This window comes from Terrapene carolina, unplaced genomic scaffold, assembly GCF_002925995.2.
Source record: "Terrapene carolina triunguis isolate 2854851 unplaced genomic scaffold, T_m_triunguis-2.0 Scaffold96, whole genome shotgun sequence".
Lineage (NCBI taxonomy): Eukaryota > Metazoa > Chordata > Testudines > Emydidae > Terrapene > Terrapene triunguis.
Genome location: NW_020664447.1, coordinates 78712035 through 78736595, shown reverse-complemented (window position 1 = coordinate 78736595; position 24561 = coordinate 78712035). Strand labels below are relative to the sequence as shown.

At 43.1% G+C, this 24561-nt stretch overlaps 1 protein-coding gene across 9 annotated transcripts in view; it reads right to left on the bottom strand.

Annotated features, from left to right (window-relative positions):
• EVL (Enah/Vasp-like) overlaps window positions 1-24561 on the bottom strand; it is a 213900-nt gene that overhangs the window by 2328 nt on the left and 187011 nt on the right. For 4 of the 9 annotated variants that reach the window (XM_024196456.3, XM_026651185.2, XM_026651186.1 and 1 more), the window contains exons 5-13: window positions 22739-22800; window positions 18105-18334; window positions 16522-16643; window positions 9549-9609; window positions 6784-6847; window positions 4564-4630; window positions 4396-4455; window positions 1203-1269; window positions 699-756 (exon numbers count right to left, since the gene is read on the bottom strand). In XM_024196456.3, the coding sequence (XP_024052224.1) occupies window positions 699-756; window positions 1203-1269; window positions 4396-4455; window positions 4564-4630; window positions 6784-6847; window positions 9549-9609; window positions 16522-16643; window positions 18105-18334; window positions 22739-22800 (791 nt within the window). Of the gene's footprint in view, window positions 1-698; window positions 757-1202; window positions 1270-4395; window positions 4456-4563; window positions 4631-6783; window positions 6848-9548; window positions 9610-16521; window positions 16644-18104; window positions 18335-20242; window positions 21212-22738; window positions 22801-24561 lie in introns of those variants that run through there. The other 5 variants (XM_024196452.3, XM_024196454.3, XM_024196453.3 and 2 more) reach the window with 3 other exon arrangements.

The window sequence follows — 24561 nt, the reverse complement described above, 5'->3', positions numbered from 1 at the left end:
GTGTTCATTAAGTAAATTCAAAATTTACTGAATGAACAAAGCCACACACATGCGGAGAAACTCAGTTTTGGTCTACGTGAGGATTTAAAACCCTATTGTATTTACCACAGGTGAGAATTCATAGCAGAGCAGAGTAACTGAAAGACCAAGGACAGCAGAACTTCCTTCTTTCTGGTCTGCATTTAAACCTGTGCTGGCTGAGCTTTGAGCATCTCAGTTAGATATGCATGAAGAAGTGCAATCTTTGTATTGCTGGTAAAAATCCCTTACATGACGCTTTGATGTACACACACAGTTGACTTTGATATCAGGATGTCAGGTAAAAGCTATGCCAGCCCCAAAAGGCAAAGCAAAACTGCTGAAAAGATTCAGACTGAATGCCTTGTGTTCAAGCTTCAAAACAGAGCACACACAAACAAGGCATGTAAAAATGCAACTGAGTGATCAAAACTCAGTATGGGCAGATACTGCTGTCTCTTGTGGTTCCACTCCAGCTTCTGAGCGATAGTCACATCCATACGTGTCACATCTATTTCATATCTACATATAACTAATACATATTTAACAAAGAGCTTCTTGGAAAGTAGTTGTAAAACTACTTTCTGAGGAACTCGCAGCTTTTATTTTCTTATGTGTTGAATCTGAGTGAAATCTCTCAGGATCAAACTTATCAAAATCAATTATGTTTTATTTCTTACCATCAATTATCTCTTCTTTCACTTTGTGTAACTCTCTTACAACTTCCTCCAATATTTCCTGATGAGACAAAACAAAAGATGTGTGTTCAGAATTCCATGTCCTCCATTACGGGTTGGCCCATATAGATGATAAAAACCCACTACTTCTGCCAGCTAAATAACTTTACTCCTTTAGGACCAGTGGTTCTATGTTCTGGACCTGTGTTCTGACTACCAAAGGGCTTGAGTTCTGTACCTGCTGATGTACCAGGGAAGAGGGAGTGGTGTTGCATTTTGCTCCAACAACAATGGGACAGTTTCCCTCTGAGGTTCAAGGAATCACTATGATCTACTCTGATCTCCTCCATACTAGGAGCTTTGTAAGTTTGGGCAAACAGAAAAGCAAAAAGTGATGTTTCTATCTTCATTTAGCCTGAACAGTTGCCCTTCATGTATGACAAACACAAAGGGGAAAGACAGCTACCCATATCAAATTCCCTACGCTCAAAAAACCCACTCACTCACTTGTTTCATTCGATCAAAATCTAAGGCATCCATAGCCACATCATTGCTGCTGCTCACGGGCTTCATCCTTGAGAAACGGAAACAAAGGATAAAAGAGCAAATCAATTCTCAGCAATGTTTACTAAGCCAGGTGGTGTTTGCTACTGTCATTATGATTAAAGTATGTTAATAGTCACTGGCTGCACAACACCTAGATCAGCAGTTCTCAACCAGGGGTCCGCAGCCCCCTGGGGGGGCCTCGAGCTGGTTTCAGGGGGCTGGGGGCCCTGCAGCTGAAGTGTGGGGCTGAAACCAGGAGCAGAACCACAGGGGGCCCTGAACCCCAGTGCCCCCTAGGGGTCTGAAGCCAGGAGTGAAGTCATGGGGATGAAGCTGGGTGTCTCCAGCAGCACGTTGAGGGGTGGGGTGGGAATCTCAGAAAGAAAACGGTTGAGAACCCCTGACCTAGATGAAATCCCAACACACAGGTCTTGAGTAGGTTAACTTTTTTAAAGTTCCATTACTCCCTCTTGTGCCATTCAGGAGTATTTTGCAGCCAGCATATCTTGCGAAGCAAGCAGCACTATACTGCGACAGCAGACTGCAGCTGATCACTACCATCCAGCAAAAGAGCTTGTTTTCTAACCTTAAAATGCAGTGGAGAGGCTGAGGAGTGAATTAAAATGTAACACTTTATCCAAAGAGTTCTGATCAATAATATTAAGTTCTAGATAGTTCTGTGGCTACGTTAGGGTGCAGTCCTCATGGCTGTTAATTATTTACAGTGACAAGGCGGGTGAGGTAATATTTTTTTTATTGGACCAACGTCTGTGGGTGAGAGAGACAGGCTTTTGAGCTTACACAGAGCTGTTCTTCAGATCTGAGAAACGTTCTCAGTGCCCAGACCTGAAGAAGAGCTCTGTGTAGCTCAAAAGCTTGCCTCTCTCACTAACAGAAGTTGGTCCAATAAAAGATATTACCTCACCCACCTTCTCTCTCTAACAGCCTGGGACCAACATGGCCACAACAACACTGTGTAGTTGGTGTAGCAGTGCTGGAGGTTTGCATGATCAAAGTCTGACTCCAACATTTGAAAATTAAGTCTCTGCTCCACACCTGCATTTCCTATAAAATAAACACTGCTTTGAGTGCTCAGGACATAGTGAGCTGTTAAAATAATGGTAAAACCAAAAAAATGATGTTTGCTTAACCTAACCGTGTTAGTGAAGGTAGTCAGCAATCCATCCCATTGCTAAGTCCTGCCTTAGGCAGGCTGAGTGGTAAGGCTGTGCAGCACAAGCTGTGTTTCTTGGCCCAGCGTCCCAAAGACTTCAGGTTTGTGTAACTACACTTGATTCCTGTCTCTTTTCTATTGCCAAGGGCACCACAGTGGACATTATTGAGAATGCTGACCGTTAGAGAGGCTTGCTTTGTTAAAATAGGCAGTAGAGGTTATGAACCCTTTTTTGAAATTGGTGACTCTTCATGAAGTGTTTTAGAAAAAGATCAAGTGGCCTATGCCTAAGGAGAACATTTCAGCCTTGGCTCTGCTATCATCTTTATGTACAAGTTCTTTCTTAGGCAAGTCTTGCATTGATTCCAGTGGCCCTTTAGCCCAAGAAAGAGCTGCACAACCAAGTCCTTTGTGTTTCCTAAATTCTGATCCTTATGCTGCTCAAATGAGCTATGAGCAAGATTATGAACGGGGTTTTCTGAAGGGACTCAGTGGTGGTCTAACTCTGGTTGTGGTCAAACGCCCACTGACTCTGCTGGAGCAGAGCTGGGCCAACAGGAAGTGCTTCTGAAAATCCCACCCACAAAGTGTATGAGTGAGAGAACAAGCAGAGTAGTTTCTTGTGCTAGAACTAGAACAGAACGTGAATGCACTTCCCACTGAACATCCTCTAAACAGCAGTGGTCTTACAGCAGTCACCGCGTGAGAACTTGGTAACTAGCTTCAGCTCAGCATTTGCAAGGACAGGGAATACTATGATCATCTGTATCTAATGAAAACTGGTACATCTTTAATGGCTGACATTGTATGGTGGATCTGGGCTAGACCCAGGCAGGCAAATTTTGCCTTTAGTTACACCTGTGCAACCCCACTGAAGTCAATGAAATGTGGGGCAGGATTTGACCCTGGTCTTTCACACAGTACCCACACACATCTGCCATCACCCACTTATTTTTCCTATGTGTTAACAACACTGTAGCACAAAATAACAGTCAAATAAGGGAAAGTGTTTGTTACTGAAATGAATAATTTAAAGCACCTATGTCCCACCTCCAACCCCTAACTTATCCCAACAACGCTCAGAGCTCTATACGATAGCCGCATTGTGGTACTGGCCAAGGACTGGAAGAAAACCTCTTTCTAGCTTTCCAATGTCACACTTTAACCTTTCAATACCTGGGATCAACATATCGTGCCTGTAATTTGGCCATTTGGACGGACGAGCTTTGTTGGACTCCTCCTTTTGACTTTCCCGCCTACAAAACCAGACCCATCCTGTCTCCTCTTTCCTGGGTGCCCTCTCTGGTGGCTCCTATGCTGCAGTCAGCTTCATTTTCCCTTCCCCACTCCTCGCTGCACATGTTCCTTACTGCATGCAAAAATAATTTCTCCTCTCCTGGGTGCAGACCCCCAGATGGATTCTGCTTTTGAGTGTTCTCAGATGCTGGGCAATGAAAGTGTCTCCTGTTAGGAAAGATCACCCTGCAAGATCTGTTGAGGAGGGTTCTTCTGGCTGCTAGGTGGCAAATAGACCCACTAGGCAGGCCCTTGTCTTCCCTGTAGCACAGAATACTCCCCATTCACCCAGGAAACAAGAGACAGGGCCCTAATTTAGGAAAGCACATAAGCATCACTTAATCTGAAGCATACGCTTAAGTCCCATTGACTTCAGTGATACTTAAGCATATGCTTACTTGAATGTGGGCCCAGGGATAGAAATCATATGGCAGTTCATGGCACTACCACTCACTCCCTGAGCCAAACTTTCTTTGATATTAGGCATGGCAAATTCACAACCACTCCGCCCAATTGAGACCAGCCTCTGGTTCAGAGTTAGTAAAGCAGCAGACAAGAGCAAATCACAACAGGTTGAGGACGGTCATGACAAGGACAAATGAATATTAGTTGCTGCACCAACAATGACATGATTTCCCAAAGGACAAGCTGAGACAGTTAAGAAGCCAGATCATTTTTCAGTACCTAGAAGGTAGTTGGGATTGTGTGGGGCTCTTAGCTTCAAGACTCTTCACTGATGGATTTCTATGGCAATGGAATGAAATCAGACATGAATTGAACACACGTTATGTAGATAGCATGCGTATAGTCCAGACTGTGCCACTGTTCTAGAGAGTAACCTGTGCAGCTCACCTAGAGAGTAATGAAGATACAGGCTTTTCAACAGAATTGCTTCTTTCCCATGGCTTCTTCCCAGGGTCTATAAAGTAAGAATGAAGAATTACGATTAATTCTGTTTTTTTCCCCCTTGCACAGTAAAAACATGAAACTGTTTTTCTTATATATTTATTTATTCAGCTGGGATGGATGCTTTACAGAGATGTATCCACGGGAGCAGATAGGCTAGCAATATAGACTGCTGCTTTTAACTGGGACAGTATTAGTAAAAATCTATGCAGAGGAGGGGCAATGAAATTCGATCCCCTTAAGCTAGTGCCAACCAGTTAAGTGATGTTTAACCTCATACTAAAAAGATGTGGAGTTCTGAGTTTTGCTTTTTTAATACAAAAATCACTCAACTAGTCAAAGAAGAAATATGGACTAAATACTTTGAGTATAATTTTAATTCAATTACAATATTTTCATTTAGTTTTTCTAGACTTCTTTTTACATTTAAAAGGGCCTCTTCTCTTAATTGTGACAACTGTTTAATCAAAATGACAGACATGCAGATCTCCAGCTGGGGACTGGCCACTAGTGGTCTCCGGATCCCCCCTGGTGGTCTGCAATATGAAGCATTTTGAGAATAAAGCAGTAGGGTACTGGGGAGCTGGGTCTACAAGAGGCTCATGTTTACAAAGTGATCTATAGAACAAAAAAAGGTAGAGGATTCCTCTGATAAACCCAATTAAGTAGATTCTGCTGCGTGTGTCTAATATCATGAATAAAAATGCTACTTACACTTTATAATGTTTAGTTCAAATGTCAATGGGACAACAGAATTGTAAAGTATTCGGATATCTCAGAAGGGATGGCAGCATTACAGCTATGCAAATCACCATGGAGGATTTCATATGGTCCAAGTTACAAAATGCCAAACCCACTGTATATTTTTACAAAACACTCAGCCAAAAATACCTGATTTTTCCTGCCTTGGCATATCTAGGAGGAGTATATAACCTTCTTTCCTGAAGTACCTTACTATGAGCCCAGTCTTTCTGATTCACGTAGACCGTACATAAGTGAATAGCCCCACTGAAGTCAATGAGATACAACTTGTGTGTGTGAGGATTTGTAGGAACACATGAGCCCCCCCCAACTACAATTCTTAAGAGTATTACTCAGTTCAAGAGCTTAGAAAGCCCTAAAATCCTACAGCTCATCTGTATGCACCCTTTCGATCTGATCCTTCCTCATCGTCACAACAAGTAAGCAAACAAACAATGCCTTCTGTGTTCAAAAGTGATGCTGGTCTGAGGGTCCCAAAGGACTGACTAAGGCCTGGTCTACACTAGGAAATTAGATCACTATAACTATGTTGCCCAGAGTGTGTGTGAAAAATTCACATCCCTGAACAACGCAGTTAAACCGATCTAACCCCCGTGTAGACAGCGCTATGTTGATGGGAGAATTCTCCTGTCAACCTAGCTACTGCCTCCCAGGGAGATGAAGTAACTACGTGGACGGGAGAAGTCCTCCTGTGGGCGTAGGAAGCATTGTCACTGAAGTGCTACAGCAGCGGAGCTGCAGCTGCTATGTTTTAAATGTAGATAAGCCCTAAGTGCTCATTTTATTGGAAGGGTTTCCCTGTAAGGCTTACAAGGCCCACGACCGTCAGACACAGCTTGTATCTGTATGACTTGTAGATGATCTGTTATTTAATCTTTTGTTCTCAACTTCATCACTGAAAAATCACATTATGTTAAGGGCCCAATTCCGTTAGGTGCTGAGCCTCTCTAACTTCCTTCGTTTGGCATGGCACCTTGTGGGATCAGGCCCATTGTGATTAGCAATTGCATTAAGGGCCAGATCCTCAGCTAGTATAAATCAGTGCAGCCCCCCTTAACTCCCATAACAGAAGCGTATGCAGCTACAAGCCAACGGGAGATCTGACTATTAGGAACCAAGGTCCATATCCCCAAAGGTATTTAGGGGCCTAAATTGATTTCAGTGTGTGAGACAATCTGGGCCCAAACAACTAGATTCACCGTTCTGTCTTTATGCTGATCAGAGAAGAAAATTCACATTCACCCTTTATTGCTCAAAAGAGATTTTAAAACAAAAACTATTTATGGACGTTCTGTTCGTAAATCCCCCTTACTCAGAGCTAAGATAATGAACCCAGATTCCAATGGTAAAATGTTTCACTGGATTAAGGAGAAGATGAAGAGTGCTAATAATTAGATTTAATACCTGAAGAATTCTGCTGCTGGCTAGGGCCTCGTGTGACTGGTGAAGGCGAGGTGCTAGCATCTTCCTAAAAAAGAAAAATAAGATATTTCCTAAATTTCGACTCAACATTTTTCAAGTGAACAGTCACTGATGGATGTGATGGACTGTGCTCTCTGTTCATCCACAGCACACGCGGTGTCAGTGCAAGCTTCTTGCCCATATGCCTCAACCCTGACGTGAGGGGACCACCTCGAAGGTGAGATGGTAGGTCACTCCCAAGTCCATTTAAACTCTGGTCGCTCCACTAAAACCAGCAAGGAGGAACATTCGGATGGGTGGTGTTTTCTTTTTCTTTTTAATGGGAACACTTTTCTACTAGGAACTCAACTGAAGTTCACCAACTCAGGTCACTGAACAGAGGGCAAACGATAACAATGTCCCATCCCTACCTACCAACTAGGGCTGGACTCATGCTCGTGACTGAAAAGTGTTGGCTGCCGTTGCCCATTCTTTGAGCTAACCAATCCCCAAGTTCAGAAACTTTCTGTACTGCTGGAGAAATACTGGACTAGATTCTGGTCTGTTATCCCCATATAATTCCACTGATTTCAACTGGATTGCACAGGAGTAAGTGACAACAGGATTTAGACCAATCTCTCCACTAATGATGGTAGTAGCAGTTTCAGTTTATTGAGCTATCCTAACTAGGGCATTAAATATTTCTTCGTAGAAATTGGGTTGACGTCACTGGGGTTTACATAAGGGTAACAAAGAGCAGAATCCAGACTAATGTATTTGACCTGTAAATATTATTTAAGAGCTTCCTATGACAAAGCACTAAACACGTCAGCTAAAATGAAAAAGCAGTCAGTTAGTTTGAATGGCTGCTGGCTTTGCATTAGGCTCGATAGAAGGTACCAAAACAACAATAAAGGCATTGCAAAGTTGTTATTGTTGCACAATCAATGGGTGAATTCCAGAATTATCACACTAAGGAAGGCCTGTTAAAATGTGACTAAACTAAAGCTCTGAGTGGAATATGAGGTAATGGTAAAGCAAATGGCAAAGCAGACTGTAGCATTTAACAGCTGAGGGAGAGCAGCATCTGGATAATTGTGCCTTTCATTTCTAGGTAAATGATTCAAACCCAGACTTCAGGAAAAGCTGTGAGCAGAGTGGATGGCCATAGAGGCAGCCTCAGCCCTGCTCACCTAGCTAGGGGTTACACACAATGGCAGCCTTCGTACTCACGGAGTGCAAGCACCCTCAGCACTGCAGTTGCAGCAAGCCTCTCCAAATGGGGTGGGAAGCCCCGGGGCCATGCCCCAAAGAGGAGAGGGGAGCAAGTGGTGCTTTGTCTTTGAGGCTGGTGCTCTCTGAAGCTGTAGCGGCGGTGTGCCTGAGGCATGATGCCTCCGGACTTTCCTGCATTGGCGGAGAGCCTCCACAGCATGGGGCTCTGTCTTAAAGGCACTACAAGGCCATAAGCCAATAGCAACAGCGCCGATGGGCTCGGTCGCCTCAGCAGAAAGGCAAAGGACTGCATGGGAGTGGTGACTGCACTACTCCTGTCCTCCTAGACACGCTGCCTCTAGGGGATATCTACACTGCAATCAGAGAGGTGACTGCAGCATAGGTAGAAATACCGGCTAGCTTTGATCTATCTAACTGAAATGACAATGGCAGTGAACCCACAGCAGCTTGGGTTGTACAAGCCTGCCTGGGACCCTGGGTATGTACTCACACGGCTAGTCCATGCTGCCACGGCTTTGCTGCTATGGTCATTTGGGCTACCTAGATCAAAGCTAGCTCAGGTATTTCTACACATGCTGAAGTCACCTCTGATTGAAGTGCAGACATACCCTAGGTATGGAGATTGGTGGGGAAGGTCTCCTGGGCTGTAACTGTTCCGTGGATAAACAAAGGACTTCAGTCTACTGGCTGATAATGCGGCTCCTTTCACTTTAAGCACCAAGTTCACTTTAAAATGCAATCAAAACTGAAGCTCTCATTTAATCTTTTAGAGGACAACTAAAACATCCAGCACACGGACAGAACAGTTAAAACAGAAATGCACTGAAACTACTAGCCCCTCCAGGAGCCCAAATTTCACGTTGTCTGATCTACCAAACTGAAACAAGTGGACACTTGATGGTATAGAATGCATTTACAAAGATATGTTACAGCTTTTGAACAGCTCAGTGGCTAAAGTACTGTCCCCCTTCCCATTAGAAACCTGCTTTAAATGTAATCTGTCATCTGCAGCGAGCTGATTTTTGCTTTACAGAGGGGTTAAGTAATCTACTTTCCAAAGCCATCGTGTATGATGGATGACAGGCCAGTTCAGCTGATGTCGCTGCCCAGGGATGCAACAAGCTTGAACTAAAATATATGGAACAGATTTGAGATGAGATGCTAATAGGATTTACCACACACGGGGCTTTTCCTTTTGGGTGGCACAAATATTCCTGAGGGATAAATGAGGGGCAGCCTCTTCAACCTTAAAAACACCACTGTGAGCACAGTGCAAAGAGGCAACCACTGATGTGGTTTAGACATATCTGGTCTGTGAATAAATAAGAAGGGACTCTTGTTTCTAAGTACACTGGAGCAGCTGAATTTAGCTTGGGTTTGGTTGAATGTATGAACATTTGCTAGTCATTTTATTGTGTGTGCAGTGGGCAAGTATAGTGCTTCCAGCCTTCAAGCGATTGCAACGTATCAGCTAGTTTGGGAGACCCCTGTTTGCTTCACAGACACACAATACTGGTGAACGTTTCACTTACGTTTTGGCTTTCCTCTTCCTTTTTGTCAGCTGGCTTGTCTGACTGTGACGCTGCTTTCCTCCTTTGCACAGGGGTAAAAAAGTAGGACAAAGTCAACCCTTTAGAAATGCATTTCCTGCACAAGGCTTCAATCGTCATTTGAAAAGACTGATGTGTGCCTTGGTGAGGATTAGCTTTTACTGCTGTGGAATTTCTTTAGCAGAAGACTGAACATGTTGGCTGCACAGGATTTGACCAATGGTTAAGAATCCAAACTAGGCCTCTATGAAGCAGGATCTTCAGGTAGGGGACCAATATTTTGAGTCAAGGTACCATACAGAAGTACAGGGTTGTACAGTATAAAGGAACAGGGGTAAGGAAAATAGACATGGCATTGAGCAACTAAGAGACAGTTTCTTGCAAAGTGTAGGGCTGCTTCTATAATAAAAAAAACTGGCACATAGGCTACTAAGGTGGATGTTCTAATACTGGGCCAGATTATTTCCCCCCTAAAATCCATATGCCAAGTGGACTCTCCATGTACAGAACTCGCTCGTTCTGCCGCCCCCACCCCGACCCAGAGAGCGCAATCTGTAGGCCTGAGGATCTGCACGTGGGCATGGAGATGTGGGGCTGGGAGAAATGCACATTAACCCCTCCACACACACATTAACCCCTCCCCACCAGCCTCAAAGGGCATCCACAGAGCAGATAGTGCAGCCTGGGGACACATTTACATTTCTGATGTGCCACAATCTCCACTGAGTGTAGACTCGAGGGTAGCAAGGGGTGAGGGAAAGCTCTGGCTGCCTGGAAGCCAGGAGCGGGCCAGAGCCAGTACTCGGGCCTGGGCTTTCACATGGATAGCCCTGTGCCTCTAGTGGATCCTGGGATATTCTGAATGCCCCAAAGCCAATCCAAAGGCTGTAGAACTGCTAAGCCCTCAGGTTCATGGTACTTGTAGCATTCAGGGGGGTTAGAGAAAGTTAAATGAAGAATATTTGAGCTAAGACCAAGATTCTGTATTCCTTTGTCAGCCTGAGACAGGCTAAAGCATCGCTCTCTGCGTGGCTCAACATGGAAACAAGTTACAAACCGCTGTGATTTATAAGCAGGCTTGGAAGGATTCAATTTTTATCGGTAAATGTGGGTAAACATCAATTTCAATGTACACATAAACCGCTGAAAACGTATGTCCACGCAGAATAATCTAAATGTAGTACAGATAGGCAAAGTAAGAAAAAATGCTGCTTGGGAAGTTATTAAAGGTTAATTTAAGGCTATTTACTTTGTATATTTTGACATGTGATGTTGACAGCTTGTGATTTAAGAGTTATAAAGCTTAAACTTTTTGAATCTCAGCGTCTGCTGTCACTAAATAATTATTGTCTGCTCTCCGCCCCCCTGCATTATTTTGCACAACTGCAAAAATTGAAATCAATAAACATGTAAAACAATGCTTAAAAGCAAACACTGATATTCTGCTGAAATTATAAATAAAAACAAAATTGAATTCTGCCAAGCCTATTTATACAGGAACAATCCTGTCCTGGCAGAGGGATGGGACAGTTGCCTAATACGTCACTTCAGTCTATCTTAGTTCCTATGAGGGGCATGGCGCAACTTAAACATAGAAGGCTAGGAAAGTGGGAGAAGAAGGTTCTTGAAGGCCTGTGGCCGGTCTCCTGCTCTTGCCCTCAGGACATAGACTAGCACTTACATAGCTGGACTCTGCCAAGGGGCTGGAAGCGAGGGAGTCACGGCCCTTCCTCCTGGCTAGTAGTGTCAGCACAAGAGGAATTCTGGCTGAACTAGCCACAGTGTCTCTGGGAGTTCTTGCTGTTTAGGAGTTCACCAGCTCTCTCTAGAGAGAGGCTTACAAACCACAATGTAGCTCAGAAGAAAGCAAGTATTGTTCAGTTTCTACTCTCTTTTTCTTTTTAGTACATTAGTCACAATGATAATGTGATTCCTGAGGAGTGGGAGCATGCACATTCGATTCTCAAGCTCTGCTTAATGTCTAAAAAGCACTAGAGAAAACATACCACATTTCTATCCTCGGCAAAGCTCAGCGCCAAGGTCGGGGGAAGTGTGGCTTGTTGGCAGTTTTCATTTATTCATCCGCATAATTCCTCGCACTTACATGTGCTTTACATTTCCAAAGTGTTGTGCAAACATCATCTAATTAATCCTAACAAAAACACCCACTCTACTGTTCATACCGTTTTTTATATCAGTTTAACTCTACTGTCATGAACGGAGTCACTCCTGATTTGCACCAGCGTAACTGAAAGCAAACTCAGGCCCACTGCCTCTTCAAAGCATAACTCACACACTATGAATTGACAGTCTAGGTGCATCTGGGATCTTCCTTTTCCCTCATTCTTTACCCCTCACCTCCTTTTACAAGTGTTCACCCTTTTCACTGGGGCACAAACTTCATGACTGCCCTATTATGTGGCCAGCAGTAGTGAGCCCAAGATGTCTTCATGTGCAACTCAATTTAATGGACTGTTGCAGTGTTCTTGTAGCCCTGTTGGTCCCACAATATTAGAAAGACAAGGCGAGTTATTCACTCTCACAGAAAAAATTATAAAAGACAAAAACTCCATACTACCTGTGTGTGAACACTTTTCACAAAGTGATCACTCCACATCTGATCTCTCCGTCCTCATCCTCAAAGGAAACCTGAAAATCACTTTGCTAGACACTAAAACTTCTGGATTTAATAAAGACACTGGATTTATGGTTTATCACAATAATCTGTAACCCGCTTTTTGTCCTATAACTGCAGAGGTGTTAACTATCCACTTCACACTGAATGGTCTCTTACAATATGTGTTAACTACTTATGCTAAACAATCTATTCCACCCTGTTTAGCTGTGACACTCTGGGTATCTCTACACTGCAATTAAACATCAGTGGCTGGCTTATGTCAGCTGACTTGGGCTAAGGCTTCGGGGGCGGGCTATTAAACTGCTGTGTAGACATCCGGGTTCAGGCAGGATCCCAGAGCCTGGACTCCAGCCCGAGCCCGGACATCCACACTGCAGTTTTATAGTCACGTGATCCCAAGTCCTGTGACATGGGCCAGCTGCGGGTGTTTAATTGCAGTGTAGACATACCCACAGAGCACCTTTCCCAGACCCAAAGAAGAGCTCTCAATAAGTTTGAAAGCTTCTCTCTTTCACCAACAGAATCGGGGTCAATACAAGATATTACCTACCCACCTTGCCTCTTTGATGGACTGTGTGAGCTCTACGGGAGGGTTGTATTGTGAGAGTGCTACCTGGCAGCTGTAGGAAAATCCACCTCATCTGGAGCATAGAATCAGAAAGATTCAGGGATGTTTGATTTCCTACTTTAGATTATTAGGTGCAATGCAACTCCACATGCCACATGGACCTTGGCTGTGATGACTGTAATCCGTCAAATACTCCTCCACCTGGAGAAGCCACTTCATTAGATTTTTCTTCCACTAAACTGGCAGCATTTTTATTTAGTTTCTGACTCGGAGGCCAGCAACATCCACGCCACAGAAGGAAAATAAAACCCCACACAACTCTCAAAACCAAATTCCAAACCCCTTAGCAACTGAATAGGAAAGATCTGTGAAGGGATTTTCCTTCTTACTGTTGGCAGGAAAAGCCTCACAGATTTCAAAAACAGAGGTGGTCCATGTAAATCCTGAAAAAGCATGAAACTAAGATCTACCATGATGTGTGACTGGTGTGTATGTGTATTGGAGGTGGGGGACGGGGTCAAGGAAGTGTTTATATAGTTTTAGTAGCATTAATAACTTTACTGTATTTGATATCTCCAGGGAATTACCATAGGCGCTGACTCCATGGGTGCTCCAGGGCTTAAGCACCCGCTGAAAAAAAATAGGGGGTGCTCAGCACCTGCAGGGACAGATTAATCTTTTGTGGGCCCTGACCCCTGCTCCGAAGCCCCGCCCCCACTTGGCCTCTTCCCCACCGAGGACCCACCCACGCTCAGCCCCACCCACCACTCGCATGGGGAAGGGGGAGTGGGGAAAGCAGCAGAAAGCAGCACCCACTGGCAAAAACGAAAGTCAGTGCCTGGGGAAATGACAATTCCAGTGGCCAGAGGTCTTGGATCTTCTAGATCCTTCTGTGGACCAATGCCAAGAAAAGCACTGCTGGGGTGACGGGCTGATGTTAGATTTAAGTTCTGGTATATTGCAGAGAAATTAATGGGGCTAGAAATGATAATGGTTTGAGAGACAGCACTTCATTCTCCTTTGTTTCCACTTCAGTTCTGAAATGATTATAGCAGCTGCTATCATAGGAATCACTAAGTCTAGAAAGCAATGCTTTATATCACCTGAAACCTAGCTTCTCAGATACTGTGCCTACCCTGGATACATTCCATCCTTAGCATGCAGACCTACGCTGAAAAATGGGGATTCTGTTGGTCTCTCAATGACTTTCTTTTTTAAAATGAACTCACACAATACAAAAGATTTTTTTCTGACTGCCAGCCCTGCAAACACAACCTGCAACACAGGAGTCAAGTTCTCCTGGCACCTCGTACATCATCACCAGTAACAAAGTTCTGCAGGTCACAGGAAGTCCTCACTCACACCTGTGTAACTGCACTTTGTTCAGATGACATTCTCAGTGGACACCTGTGCAATCTTACTGCCTTCAATGGGTTTGCACAGGTGGAATTTAGTAAACAATTCTTCTGACAACTCCCATGTGAGAACAGAACCTGTGGCTCACTCAGTCTCAGCTGTGTTGGTTGTGCAGTGCTAACAGGAGTAAAATGTAGGGAAAGCTTATTTTTGTCACTGGAGTGAGCACATATGATTCTGCATACACCAAAGGTCCAGATCTGTTGGCGAAAATAGATGCCACACTTAATTAGCCTCTTTCTTAGATTAGAGCCACACATTAAAGATGTACATTTTGGGAGGCTTAATACTGCCAAGCATAAGAGAGGGAGTCTTTCCTTAACATCTGGAGTCTGTCTATCCATCTGTTCTGGTTATTTATACAGCGCTAGTCACTGGGCCTGATTACAACTTCTAATATAACAGTTTTACTCTTCATTCTTTATTTACACCAGCACAAAGTGAGCTCAGAATCTGACCCACTGAATCCAGTGAATAACTATTTGAATTCAAATGAACCAGAGATAATTGTATATTTGGCATTTTATATTATTAATAACCAGTTTTACAGGACTATACATTTACATGGTGCTTTACAACTGCCTGTCTTGTGTGTGTAGAACTCTGGTTGAAACCAATAGGAGCTGGAGAGCTGTCTGGACTAATTGAATAAGAAACATTTTCTGCCCCAGAGAACATTATTTAGCCATTTCAAATCTGTTTGCTTTGTTACAGTGGATCTGTTCCTATTTATTCCTCTCCTCCTCTTCCTGCGTTTTTACTCTTTCCCCGTTTGCACTTTGTAAAACAATAAAAAATCCTTTAAGATAAACTCAAAAGCATCTCTGACACTTGTGAGCTACAGGCTGATAAAATGAACATTACAATGGAAGGGGAGGAGGGGGAGAAAAAGCAAAGAAGGGAATCAGAATGATGTGATTTTTAAGGGGTGATATCTCATGTCCTGCCAAGGAATAGAAACACTTGTGTGGACTTGCCCAAAGATATTTAGGACCAGTAACATTTCATTGGCACATATAATCAGAAAAAATAATTGTCAACGCCAGGTATTATGTTATTAATAATGGCCAAAGGATAATTCAAAGGTGTAAAGTAGTAGAGAGAATTTTTTAAATCTGTAAAGGATATAATGTTATGAGGGAATTATTTATTGTACAGGTTCTAAGATAGGTGGCAACCTATGGTGGGAGAGGTTTCTAAGGAAAGGGAAAAGGGAGGGGAAAAAAGAATAAACACAATTAAAATTAAAAATGTAGGCTCTAGTCCTGTAATTGGATCCATGCAGGGGGACCCTTGCACCCATGTGGATCCGACTGCAGGTGAGGCCCATAGAGAATATCCTGCTGGCAGTTACCTCAAACTAACCCTCTGACTTGCATAGGATTGTAGAGGAGTAACTGAGGGCAGAATTTGCTTACGTCTTGACAGACTTCTGGGTGAGATGTGCTTTGCTGGTTAAACTGGCCTGCACACAGAACTGGGCATCTATTTCCACTCAATCTTGTCTATGTTCTCTATGCAACAGGCAGTACATTTTGATTTCCAGCAGCATAGAGAAGCTGCAGTGACACCAAAAAGTCAGATGAATGCATCCTGTACTGCAGTCACTACCCAGTAAATATTCCTATGTCATTGCTAATAACAAACGTTAATTCCTCTGCACTGCATTGATTTTGGAAAGTTATTCTTTGGGAATCCAGGGAGCATGACACACATGTGCTATGGTGGGACTTATCTGCTTTCAATCCTGTGTAGACTCATCAAGGAATCTGCTTAACCTGGCATTCTAGCTGACTTGATGTATTCGCTGGGTAAGAAGTACAGTGACCTTTTATTTCACTACCTCAAAGGCTACCAATATGCAATCTTGTTACTGCAGTTTTGGATACTTTTTTTGGTCCATTCTACTCAATATACCCCACAATAATTATCTTCCTGGGGCTCTGTTAAAGCTCATTCCTTTAGAACACAGCAGCTTTGACGTAGATTGTAAACCAGCAAAGGCAGAGAGAAAAATCAGTAACTTCTAAGGCGCTCTCTCCCACAGAATCTGCAGGATCAGCTGGAGCAGCTCAAGCTGGCTTGACACCATGGCTGGCAATACCTATGCTTTTACTATGTAAAAAAAAAAAGGGGTCCAGGGAATAGCACCTACACAAGAATAGCAGCGTGGCAGGCTGTTAACCTGATCTCTTGAACTTCCACAATGCAGAGTTTTGCCAGTTCCAAAGAGGCATTGGAGCTACCCAATTGCTAGTAGCTATCGAAAGCGTATTGTTCCACAGTCTGCTGGTGCACTTGTTCTAGAGTTTACTTTAGGACAAAGTACAAACCTTTTTGCCAGTAATTTATTCATTTCTTCCATTAGTCCTCCTCCTCCTCCTCCACTACTTGTTCGATTGGCATCGCTCTTAGAGGCCCCACTGGGGCTGGAGCCTCCTGAACCATCTTCTGGCTTAAGACACAAATCGACATTGCAAGTCACCAGAGGAATTTATTGCAAGCACCTGCCCTTTCTGACTAGCTTAGATAATCACTAGGAGCAAAGCACCATGATTGCAGCTTGCAGTCAGAGGCAGAAAGCACAATGGGTCAGAATGGAAGCAAATGTAATTCAGGTCAAACCCAGTGGCTAATTCACATATTAGGATTGGGAAACCCACTGTGGATTTAGTAAATGCCTGAGCAAATGATGAAAATGACAACAAAATGATTCTGAATTTCTGGTGAGATTATGCAACCCTTACTCCTCTCAGTGAGCATCTACTCACGCACGGGCTGCACAATCAAGCCTTTATTTGATAAGTCTAGAGTAGTTTTAACTACTGATCATCATGGTTGATAGCATAATACTAGTGAGTGTTCTACAGGATACATTGGAGAGAAACCAATTATGTCTTAGTCATATGAGAAATCGATGCAGGCACCTGCTAGTTAATCTTCACTGCGCAGTGAGGATCAAGTGTGAATTACTGTAAAAACAAGTCAGGGAAAAAAAAAATCAACTGGAAAATTTCCTCCTGAAAATTACAAAACCAAACATAGAAATCTGCTTTAAGGACTGTTTCTAATGGACAAGTGGCCACTTTAAAGGCCCAGCCATATTGCACGTGCAGCTCAGGAAAAGGCAAGTGCAAACGGTCATAAATAGCCACTGAATGTGCACCTGCAGTAATTGTGTATATAATTAGGTATGCAACTATGCACCCAACTTATTTAAAAATTTGACTCTAGGAGTGAAATCCTGGCTCCACTGAAGTCAATGGGAGTTTTGCCATTGAATTCAGTAGGGCCAGGATTTCACCCTACAGGTTTCCAGCCAGGGGTGAAAGTAAGGCAGTACGGGCCGGTACGGTGTACCGGTAAAAAGTGGCCACCGGTACCGGCCTGTATAGCTGACTTTAAGTCGCTGCCCCTTTTGCGCCCCCCGTTGGGGAGGGGGGGAGCAAAAGGAGCAGCTGCCCTGGGGCCGGCAATTTAAAAGGACCCGGGGCTCTGGCTGCCACTGCTGGAGCCCCGGGCCCTTTAAATTGCTGCTGGAGCCCTGGGTGGCGCGGGTCAGGCAGCACGGATGGGCTGGCTGGGGGATGTTGACCCCCCCAGCTCCGCCCCTTCTGCCCAAGGCCCCGCCCCTTCCGGGGGAGTGGGGAGGAGCCAGCCCCGTACCAGTAAGAGTTCAATTTTACTTTCACCCCTGTTTCCAGCACAAATCTTCCTTTTAATAACAGCCTGTACAAGCAACTGACTTTTCACGGTCCATGGAATGGTCACTTAAAACACATTTCACTGGGCTTTGTAGCGAATTCTGACTATCCATGAAATAGATTAGCAGAAGGTTAAATAAAACTAGGTCAAGCATTCCTCATTCTCCAGCCAAGGCCAGACTGTGTGAAAACCCCAGTGCCACAATCCTTACCCGTTGTACTCTCCTGAGTTTGGCACCAGCCAGGGCTGCTGCTAGTCCTGACATTGACCCATCGTCAATGCTACCCCCGTGTCCTCCACCTGCCGGCAGTGGAGGTGGGGGAGGTGGCGCTGCTCCTGTAGGCGGAGGAGGTACTGGCGGGGGTGGCGGAGGTGGGGGCCCACTGGACGAAGCAGGGATTGTGGCAGCAGTGGAAGGATGACCAGGTGGAAGGATGGGACCTGAAACATACAGAAGATTAAATAAAAATAAAGAACATTCTTCCCCATCTCACATACAACCTGTTCTCTTGTCATTGACAGTTGGGTGAACGAAGGTCTAATGACATACAATCAGAAGAATGATACTTGGTGAGTATGTCAATGGTACAACATCTGCTTTTTAGTTATCATCGGCACCTGTGTCCTTATGCAAAACCCCTGTAACATATAACCACCACCTATCCCTTCCTCTGGTCAGGCTATTGTTCTGTCTCAACACAGAGTACACTTTCTGGTTTGCTGTTGGGATCTCTCTTCTTCATTTTAACTTTTCAGATGCAGATAAATAAATGTTATCAACTAACTCTGTGAACGTCCACTTTTCAGATAAAATCCTGGGCTTTTGCTATACATTTCCATACAACTTCCATTTAATGAAATTTGTGTGGCTAAATCCTATGTCAGCCTTTGAAAATTAAGGGGCAAGTGTTCAATTTTAGCCATGGTGTATTTCAACAGAAGCTACTGCGAGTAGCAGCGTCCTTCAATGGACAGATTAGAATATACCTCTGGTATATTTCTCCTATTTATAATGGGACAACAGAATGAGTATTCCATCAATTGTACGTTACCTAGAATTACTCCACCTCATCAAAGGCTTCTGTTGCTATTCAATTACAAACTCAATTGTGCAACAAACATTAATTTGAAAGAGGGTTTTTTTATTGGTTTAGAGGGAAAATTTAGGAATGATATTCAGACAATACAGCCTGATTTTCTATCTATTTAGTTTTGTTTTTTTAATAACGTCACCCATCATTGTGGTCAGAGATAACCTCTAACATTATGGGCACAACAGTACTCCTGCTAATAACTATGCTCACAATGCTGCTCCTGCAACGAACTGTGGGTGTTATTAGCAGCATGTCAGCTATTTCCCTACCTGTTTGGGCCCACAGATGAGATAGCTGGCAATTCATTGCGAGCACAGTGAATTATAGGTGCAAATCTACACCCACAAAATTAGAGGCCAAGCTGAGGCCTGGCTGAAAAATAATTTAGATTATAAATTGACCTCACTCAAAAATAATGGGCAAGATACTTCGTTGGTGTAAACTGGAATAAGTGTGTTGAAGAAAATGGATATATAGTGACCTACACCAGTTGAGGCTCTGACCCAACAGAGGCAGTTGAAATATCTGGAGCAGGAAATTTGTCAGTGGAAGAAATATACAAATGTTTCCTAAGTTCTCTAGGCACATCCATTTAAGCACAATATGGTTATATAGAGAGATGGGTCCAACTTGCAAAACCTGCTCTGGATTTTGAACAGGCACAACACAGAGCTGCTCTAATCCAGGCATTTTAACAATACAGGCCATATGCAAAATATACATTCATACGCAGGGCTAGTCTACACTAGAAAAAGTTTGCTGGTTCAGCTATCCTGGCAAACCCTCCTAGTTTAGATGCAACTTATATGGCTGAAAGAGTGCTTTTGCAAGTCTAGCTTATACTAGTTCCCCAAATGAAACAAGCCACACTGGCAAGATCACTTTTTCTGCATCTACACTAGGCCTTTCATCAGTAGAAAAAAACGTTGAAAATATTACACCCTTAACTGTCATTACTACACTTTCAAAAGTTTCGAGAGTAGATCTGGCCTCAGACTTTAAAAGTATTATCTCCCCAAAGATTGGAGCATTTGGATATGAGGTTTTGTGTCAAGTCCACCACCAGTTATAGCACTAACCTTCCATACCTTTTCCCTAATTGTCTGAATTATCTGGTGCAGTAGTATTAGCCTTTGATTACTCAAGAGTTTTTCCCACCTATTGTCCTGGGGCAGAGCAAACTGGGCTTTATGAGCAATCAGGTCAAATCTAAAGCTCTTTTAATGGTTATAACTAATTCAAAACAAGTACTTACTCAAGTGGGAAATGGTTGATGAAGTCATGAAAGGAGGGGTCTTCTTGGACAAATTCACCTCAGATACAGCAGCATAAGCGGGAGGTAATGAAACAAAGTGTGACATGGCCTGGTACAATTGCTTTGGAGGATGAGGTGAAGGTTGGGAGGACTGAAAAGAAGCCTGGATAAAGGAACCAGCAGGGCTGGTTATAACTGGTAGCTGAGAGATGGGTACAGTTTCTAAGTATGAGAAGAAAGACCCATCCACGCTTTTTACCTGGGTTCTAGAGGAGTTTAAAGGAATTTGTGTGGCTAGAGGTTCTTCGGGTTGGCCATTCAGGCCTATCTGAGGTACATTTGCAGAGGCTTCTTGGACTGTTATATCTGTAGATCCCCTGATTCTGCCATTCTGGACAGGAATCACAGGAAGGACCTCTGGAATATGCGGCTGCAGGACAAAACCCTTCTGCACGGGGGATGTAGTGGTTACAGGAGAAGAGGAAGACTGAGGAGAGTGTGAAAGAGAGGAACGTCTAACAGGCTGGTGAGGTGCGAATGGAAAATGGGAAGGAGGCTCAGGCGGTGGGGACAAAGAGATCTGTTTGATGCTTTGTGTTATAGTCCTGTGGTTTGGCCATACTGGAGAGGCGAAGGAACCCGGGGAGGGTGAGAGCTCAGAGGCAGAATGTCTGTGACGAAGCTGTGGGAATTCTCTGGCTCTGTTAGAGGATTTGAAAGAGGTTTTACTACTGGACTCGGGGATGGTGGATGCTGAAGAGATAACGTTGGCATAAGATGGCGGTGGAGGGGCAGCACCAGCGGAAGTAGAAGCACTGTAGTTACTGTAGTCAGGAGGAGGAGACTGGCAGTGGGAGGGGGAAGAAGACACTTTTATCTGAAGGGTAGAAACTAAAAGAACAGAAAAGAAAAGTGAAAAGAATAAAATGGGCATACAGCAAGGAATGAAAACAAGGCAGAGTGGTTAGGAGACAAGGAATTAAAAAGTAAATGAAAGCAGAAAATAATAAATAAAAAAGGATGGTGCAGTCACGATTTTAGTGATGTCCAGATGACCGCAGCAATCGAGAGCTGTTCCTTCCTTTAGTTCAAAGCAGTGACACACACAGCATAGGCTAGAGTTTTTGCTTTGATGTTTGTAAAGCTTCTTCTAACCCCACAAACCATCTTGAGTCAGAATTACACACATTACCTTTGTTCCAAGGACAATGGCAAGTGGCACTTGGGGGAGGAGGAATAGCTCAGTGGTTTGAGCATTGGCCTGCTAAAGCCAGGGTTGTGAGTTCAATCCTTGAAGGGGCCATTTAGGGATCTGGGGCAAAAATCTGTCTGGGGATTGGTCCTGCTTTGAGCAGGGGGTTGGACTAGATGATCTCCTGAGGACCCTTCCAACCCTGATATTCTATGATTCTATGACACTCTGAACATAAAGACAGGCACACAGGTTGTGTACAGCACAGAGATGCCTCCATACATGCAACAGGGCGCTCAGCTGGAAATGTCACTAGCTCACATATCATGCCTACGTCAAGGTTCCTCACAGAAGCACAGCCAGGGTTTCATTTGTTTTAACTGACACAAAATGGCACACAGTTGTGTGCGCCCAAATTAGGAATTCAAAGCCACCGAGCGTTATTCTGTATGACTGCCACAGGTGACATTTTCTGTGGACACAACTGAGCTGCTTTTAAATAAAAAAAGCTGAGCAAAAACTAATCTTTTCCCCCAGATTCACAAAAAATTCTGGCTTCGTTTGCACATATTTTTTCACAGAACCAAAAGCCAGAAACTTCTCTTCCCACTGCACCACTTATCAGGTTGCTAATATATTAGAAAATATTTTCAATCCATTCAGTAAATACTTTCCTACTAAACTTACACAAGCCCTCTCACCTTATTACCCCAACTAACGGACTCTTACAGTCAGATTCTCTTCTGTACACCTCGTGGAAAGCTGGAAGAGCCAGGCACAGACAGCTGATCTCTGGGTAGGGGGATCCTATAGTGTCATAGAGCCAGTAGGGTGATTCCTACGCCACCCACTCTCCCTGTGGCTGTGTAGAAAGTGTGGCTAGGCCTTTTCTGCACCACAGCAACATCAGCCCCTTGGCACTGTGGAAAACAGCATAATTTAGAGCAGCCTTTACACTGCTCAGTCTTAAGCCAGTCTCATAGCTAGCATGGGACTGGAAGAGCACAAAGCTTTGCTTAAATCCATCTTTACACGTCCCATCTGAGTTGCGCTGTGTGCTCTGAAGTTTGGACCTTAAACTTCAGTCAAATCTGTGGAAAAAAATGCAGCCATGTTCCAACTTATTAGTTTAAGTCTCTAACTGAAAATGCTTTGAAATCCCATAATGATTATTGCTATATTTAGCAGGCCAGTTATTTCTGTAATAACACATGACAACCACCAACAGCTAGAGGAGACAGGAAGGGAGAGGAATACGTTTGCATTGTTTACAGATACATTGCATCGCATTGTTTGATACATGCCTGTGGTAGAGGTTCTTCTTTCCAGAGATTCCTGGCGCTGTTGCTGCTGCTCCATCACTTGCCTAAAACAATGATTTTTAAAACATTCCAGTTTTATTTTTTACTCTTTTTAGAAAATGTTCTATACACTGATATGGGCCCAAGCCATAGAGTTTGCATCTGGGGGCATTAATCAGCACATTATAGAAATAAGGGCTAGACCGAAAGGGCTGAGGTGAGTTCTGATCTCATTTATACTGGTATAACTCCACTGATTTCAGTGGAGTTTCTCTTGATTTACACCAGAGAAAGTGAGATCAGAACAAGGCCCTGCACTTGGAGCATACTGCAAATACTTGTAACAGAAGCTTGTAATTTATGTGATAATTCTATAATGGATATTCAAATGTTGAATAGCCAATGAACTTAAAGTAAGAGAGTACTGCAGTGTCTCAGATCCCAATCCAGCACAGCTCTTAAGCATATGCTTAACTTGAAGCAGCTAAGGAGTTCCACTAAAGTCAATGGGATACCTAACATGCTTAAGTTAAGCACATGCTTAAATATTATGCTGATATGGGGCATAAGGAACGGCAGTATACCGATAAGAATGTAAAGAAACGTGATTTGTGTTTAGTGGTTGATTGTACATAGCCAACTGCTTCACACAGCTGTATAAAACAAAATTCCTTTATCACAACCATAGAGTTTTTCAGGTGAACAAAGTATTGGACACCTGGTTAACAGAATGATCATGTGATACTTTAAATACCACGAGCCAAATTTTGTCCTCAGTTACTGCTGAGGTCAAGAGGACCAATATTTCTTGACTGTCTCAATAAGCAATGACCACAAAATTACTAATGAATGAATTTTTAATAGCCTTATGATCATGAGCAAAGTGTTAATTTCAATACTTTCACATGTCAAGGTTTGCAGGATTGGGCTCTTGGTTGGGAATACATAATACAGAGCAACCTATTAGAATAGTATCAATGGTTTCATAAAACATTCCAAAAATAGTCTCCATTTTACTGAGACATGCACTTCCCCAAATTTCCCACTAGAGGTCCTCTCTTTCACACTAACAATCCTGAAGAAATATTGTTCACTATAATTGATATAATCTCTGACCTTTCTTTGGTTAATTAAAAAGACGAACAGCTTAAAACTAGAGTAACAGTTAGCTATTTTAGAATCTACATGGATATGAACTATATATTTCAACAACACTTAGATGTGACTCGAATTGTGGAAGGAAATTATATTTATATTATTACACACAGAAAAGAATGTTACATTTGCAAAGTCAGGCACTTAAAAGTCAAAAGCACTTAATTTGGTCCTCTTGTGTATATGCATTATGATACTGTCTGTAATTATATAATCACATAATATAGTTTCCACAGGACCCCAGCCTCATTCTATGTACAGTCAAGTAACCTTAACTATAGGGGGTGCTATGAATTAATATGCAGTGGCAGCTTTAAATAGGTTTTCTCTGTTATATTTTATACGCATTGTATTTTAAAATGCATATATATTTGATTTTACTGTGGAACATATGATTTTTACTATATGTAACAGACATGTCTAGAAAAATGACATTAGGGTATGTACAAATAAACTTAAATGCTTTAATTTGCGTGATAGACATTTCTATATTTTAGGCTCCAATTCAAAAGCACTGGATTGGCCCATCCATAATTAGGATTATTCATTATGCAGTGATCAATCTTGTACTAGATTCACAATAGAAACCTGGCATGTAACTCCGCCATATAAAGTCACAGGGTATGTGTGTGTGTGTGTGTGTGTGTGTGTGTGTGTGTGTGTGTGTGTGT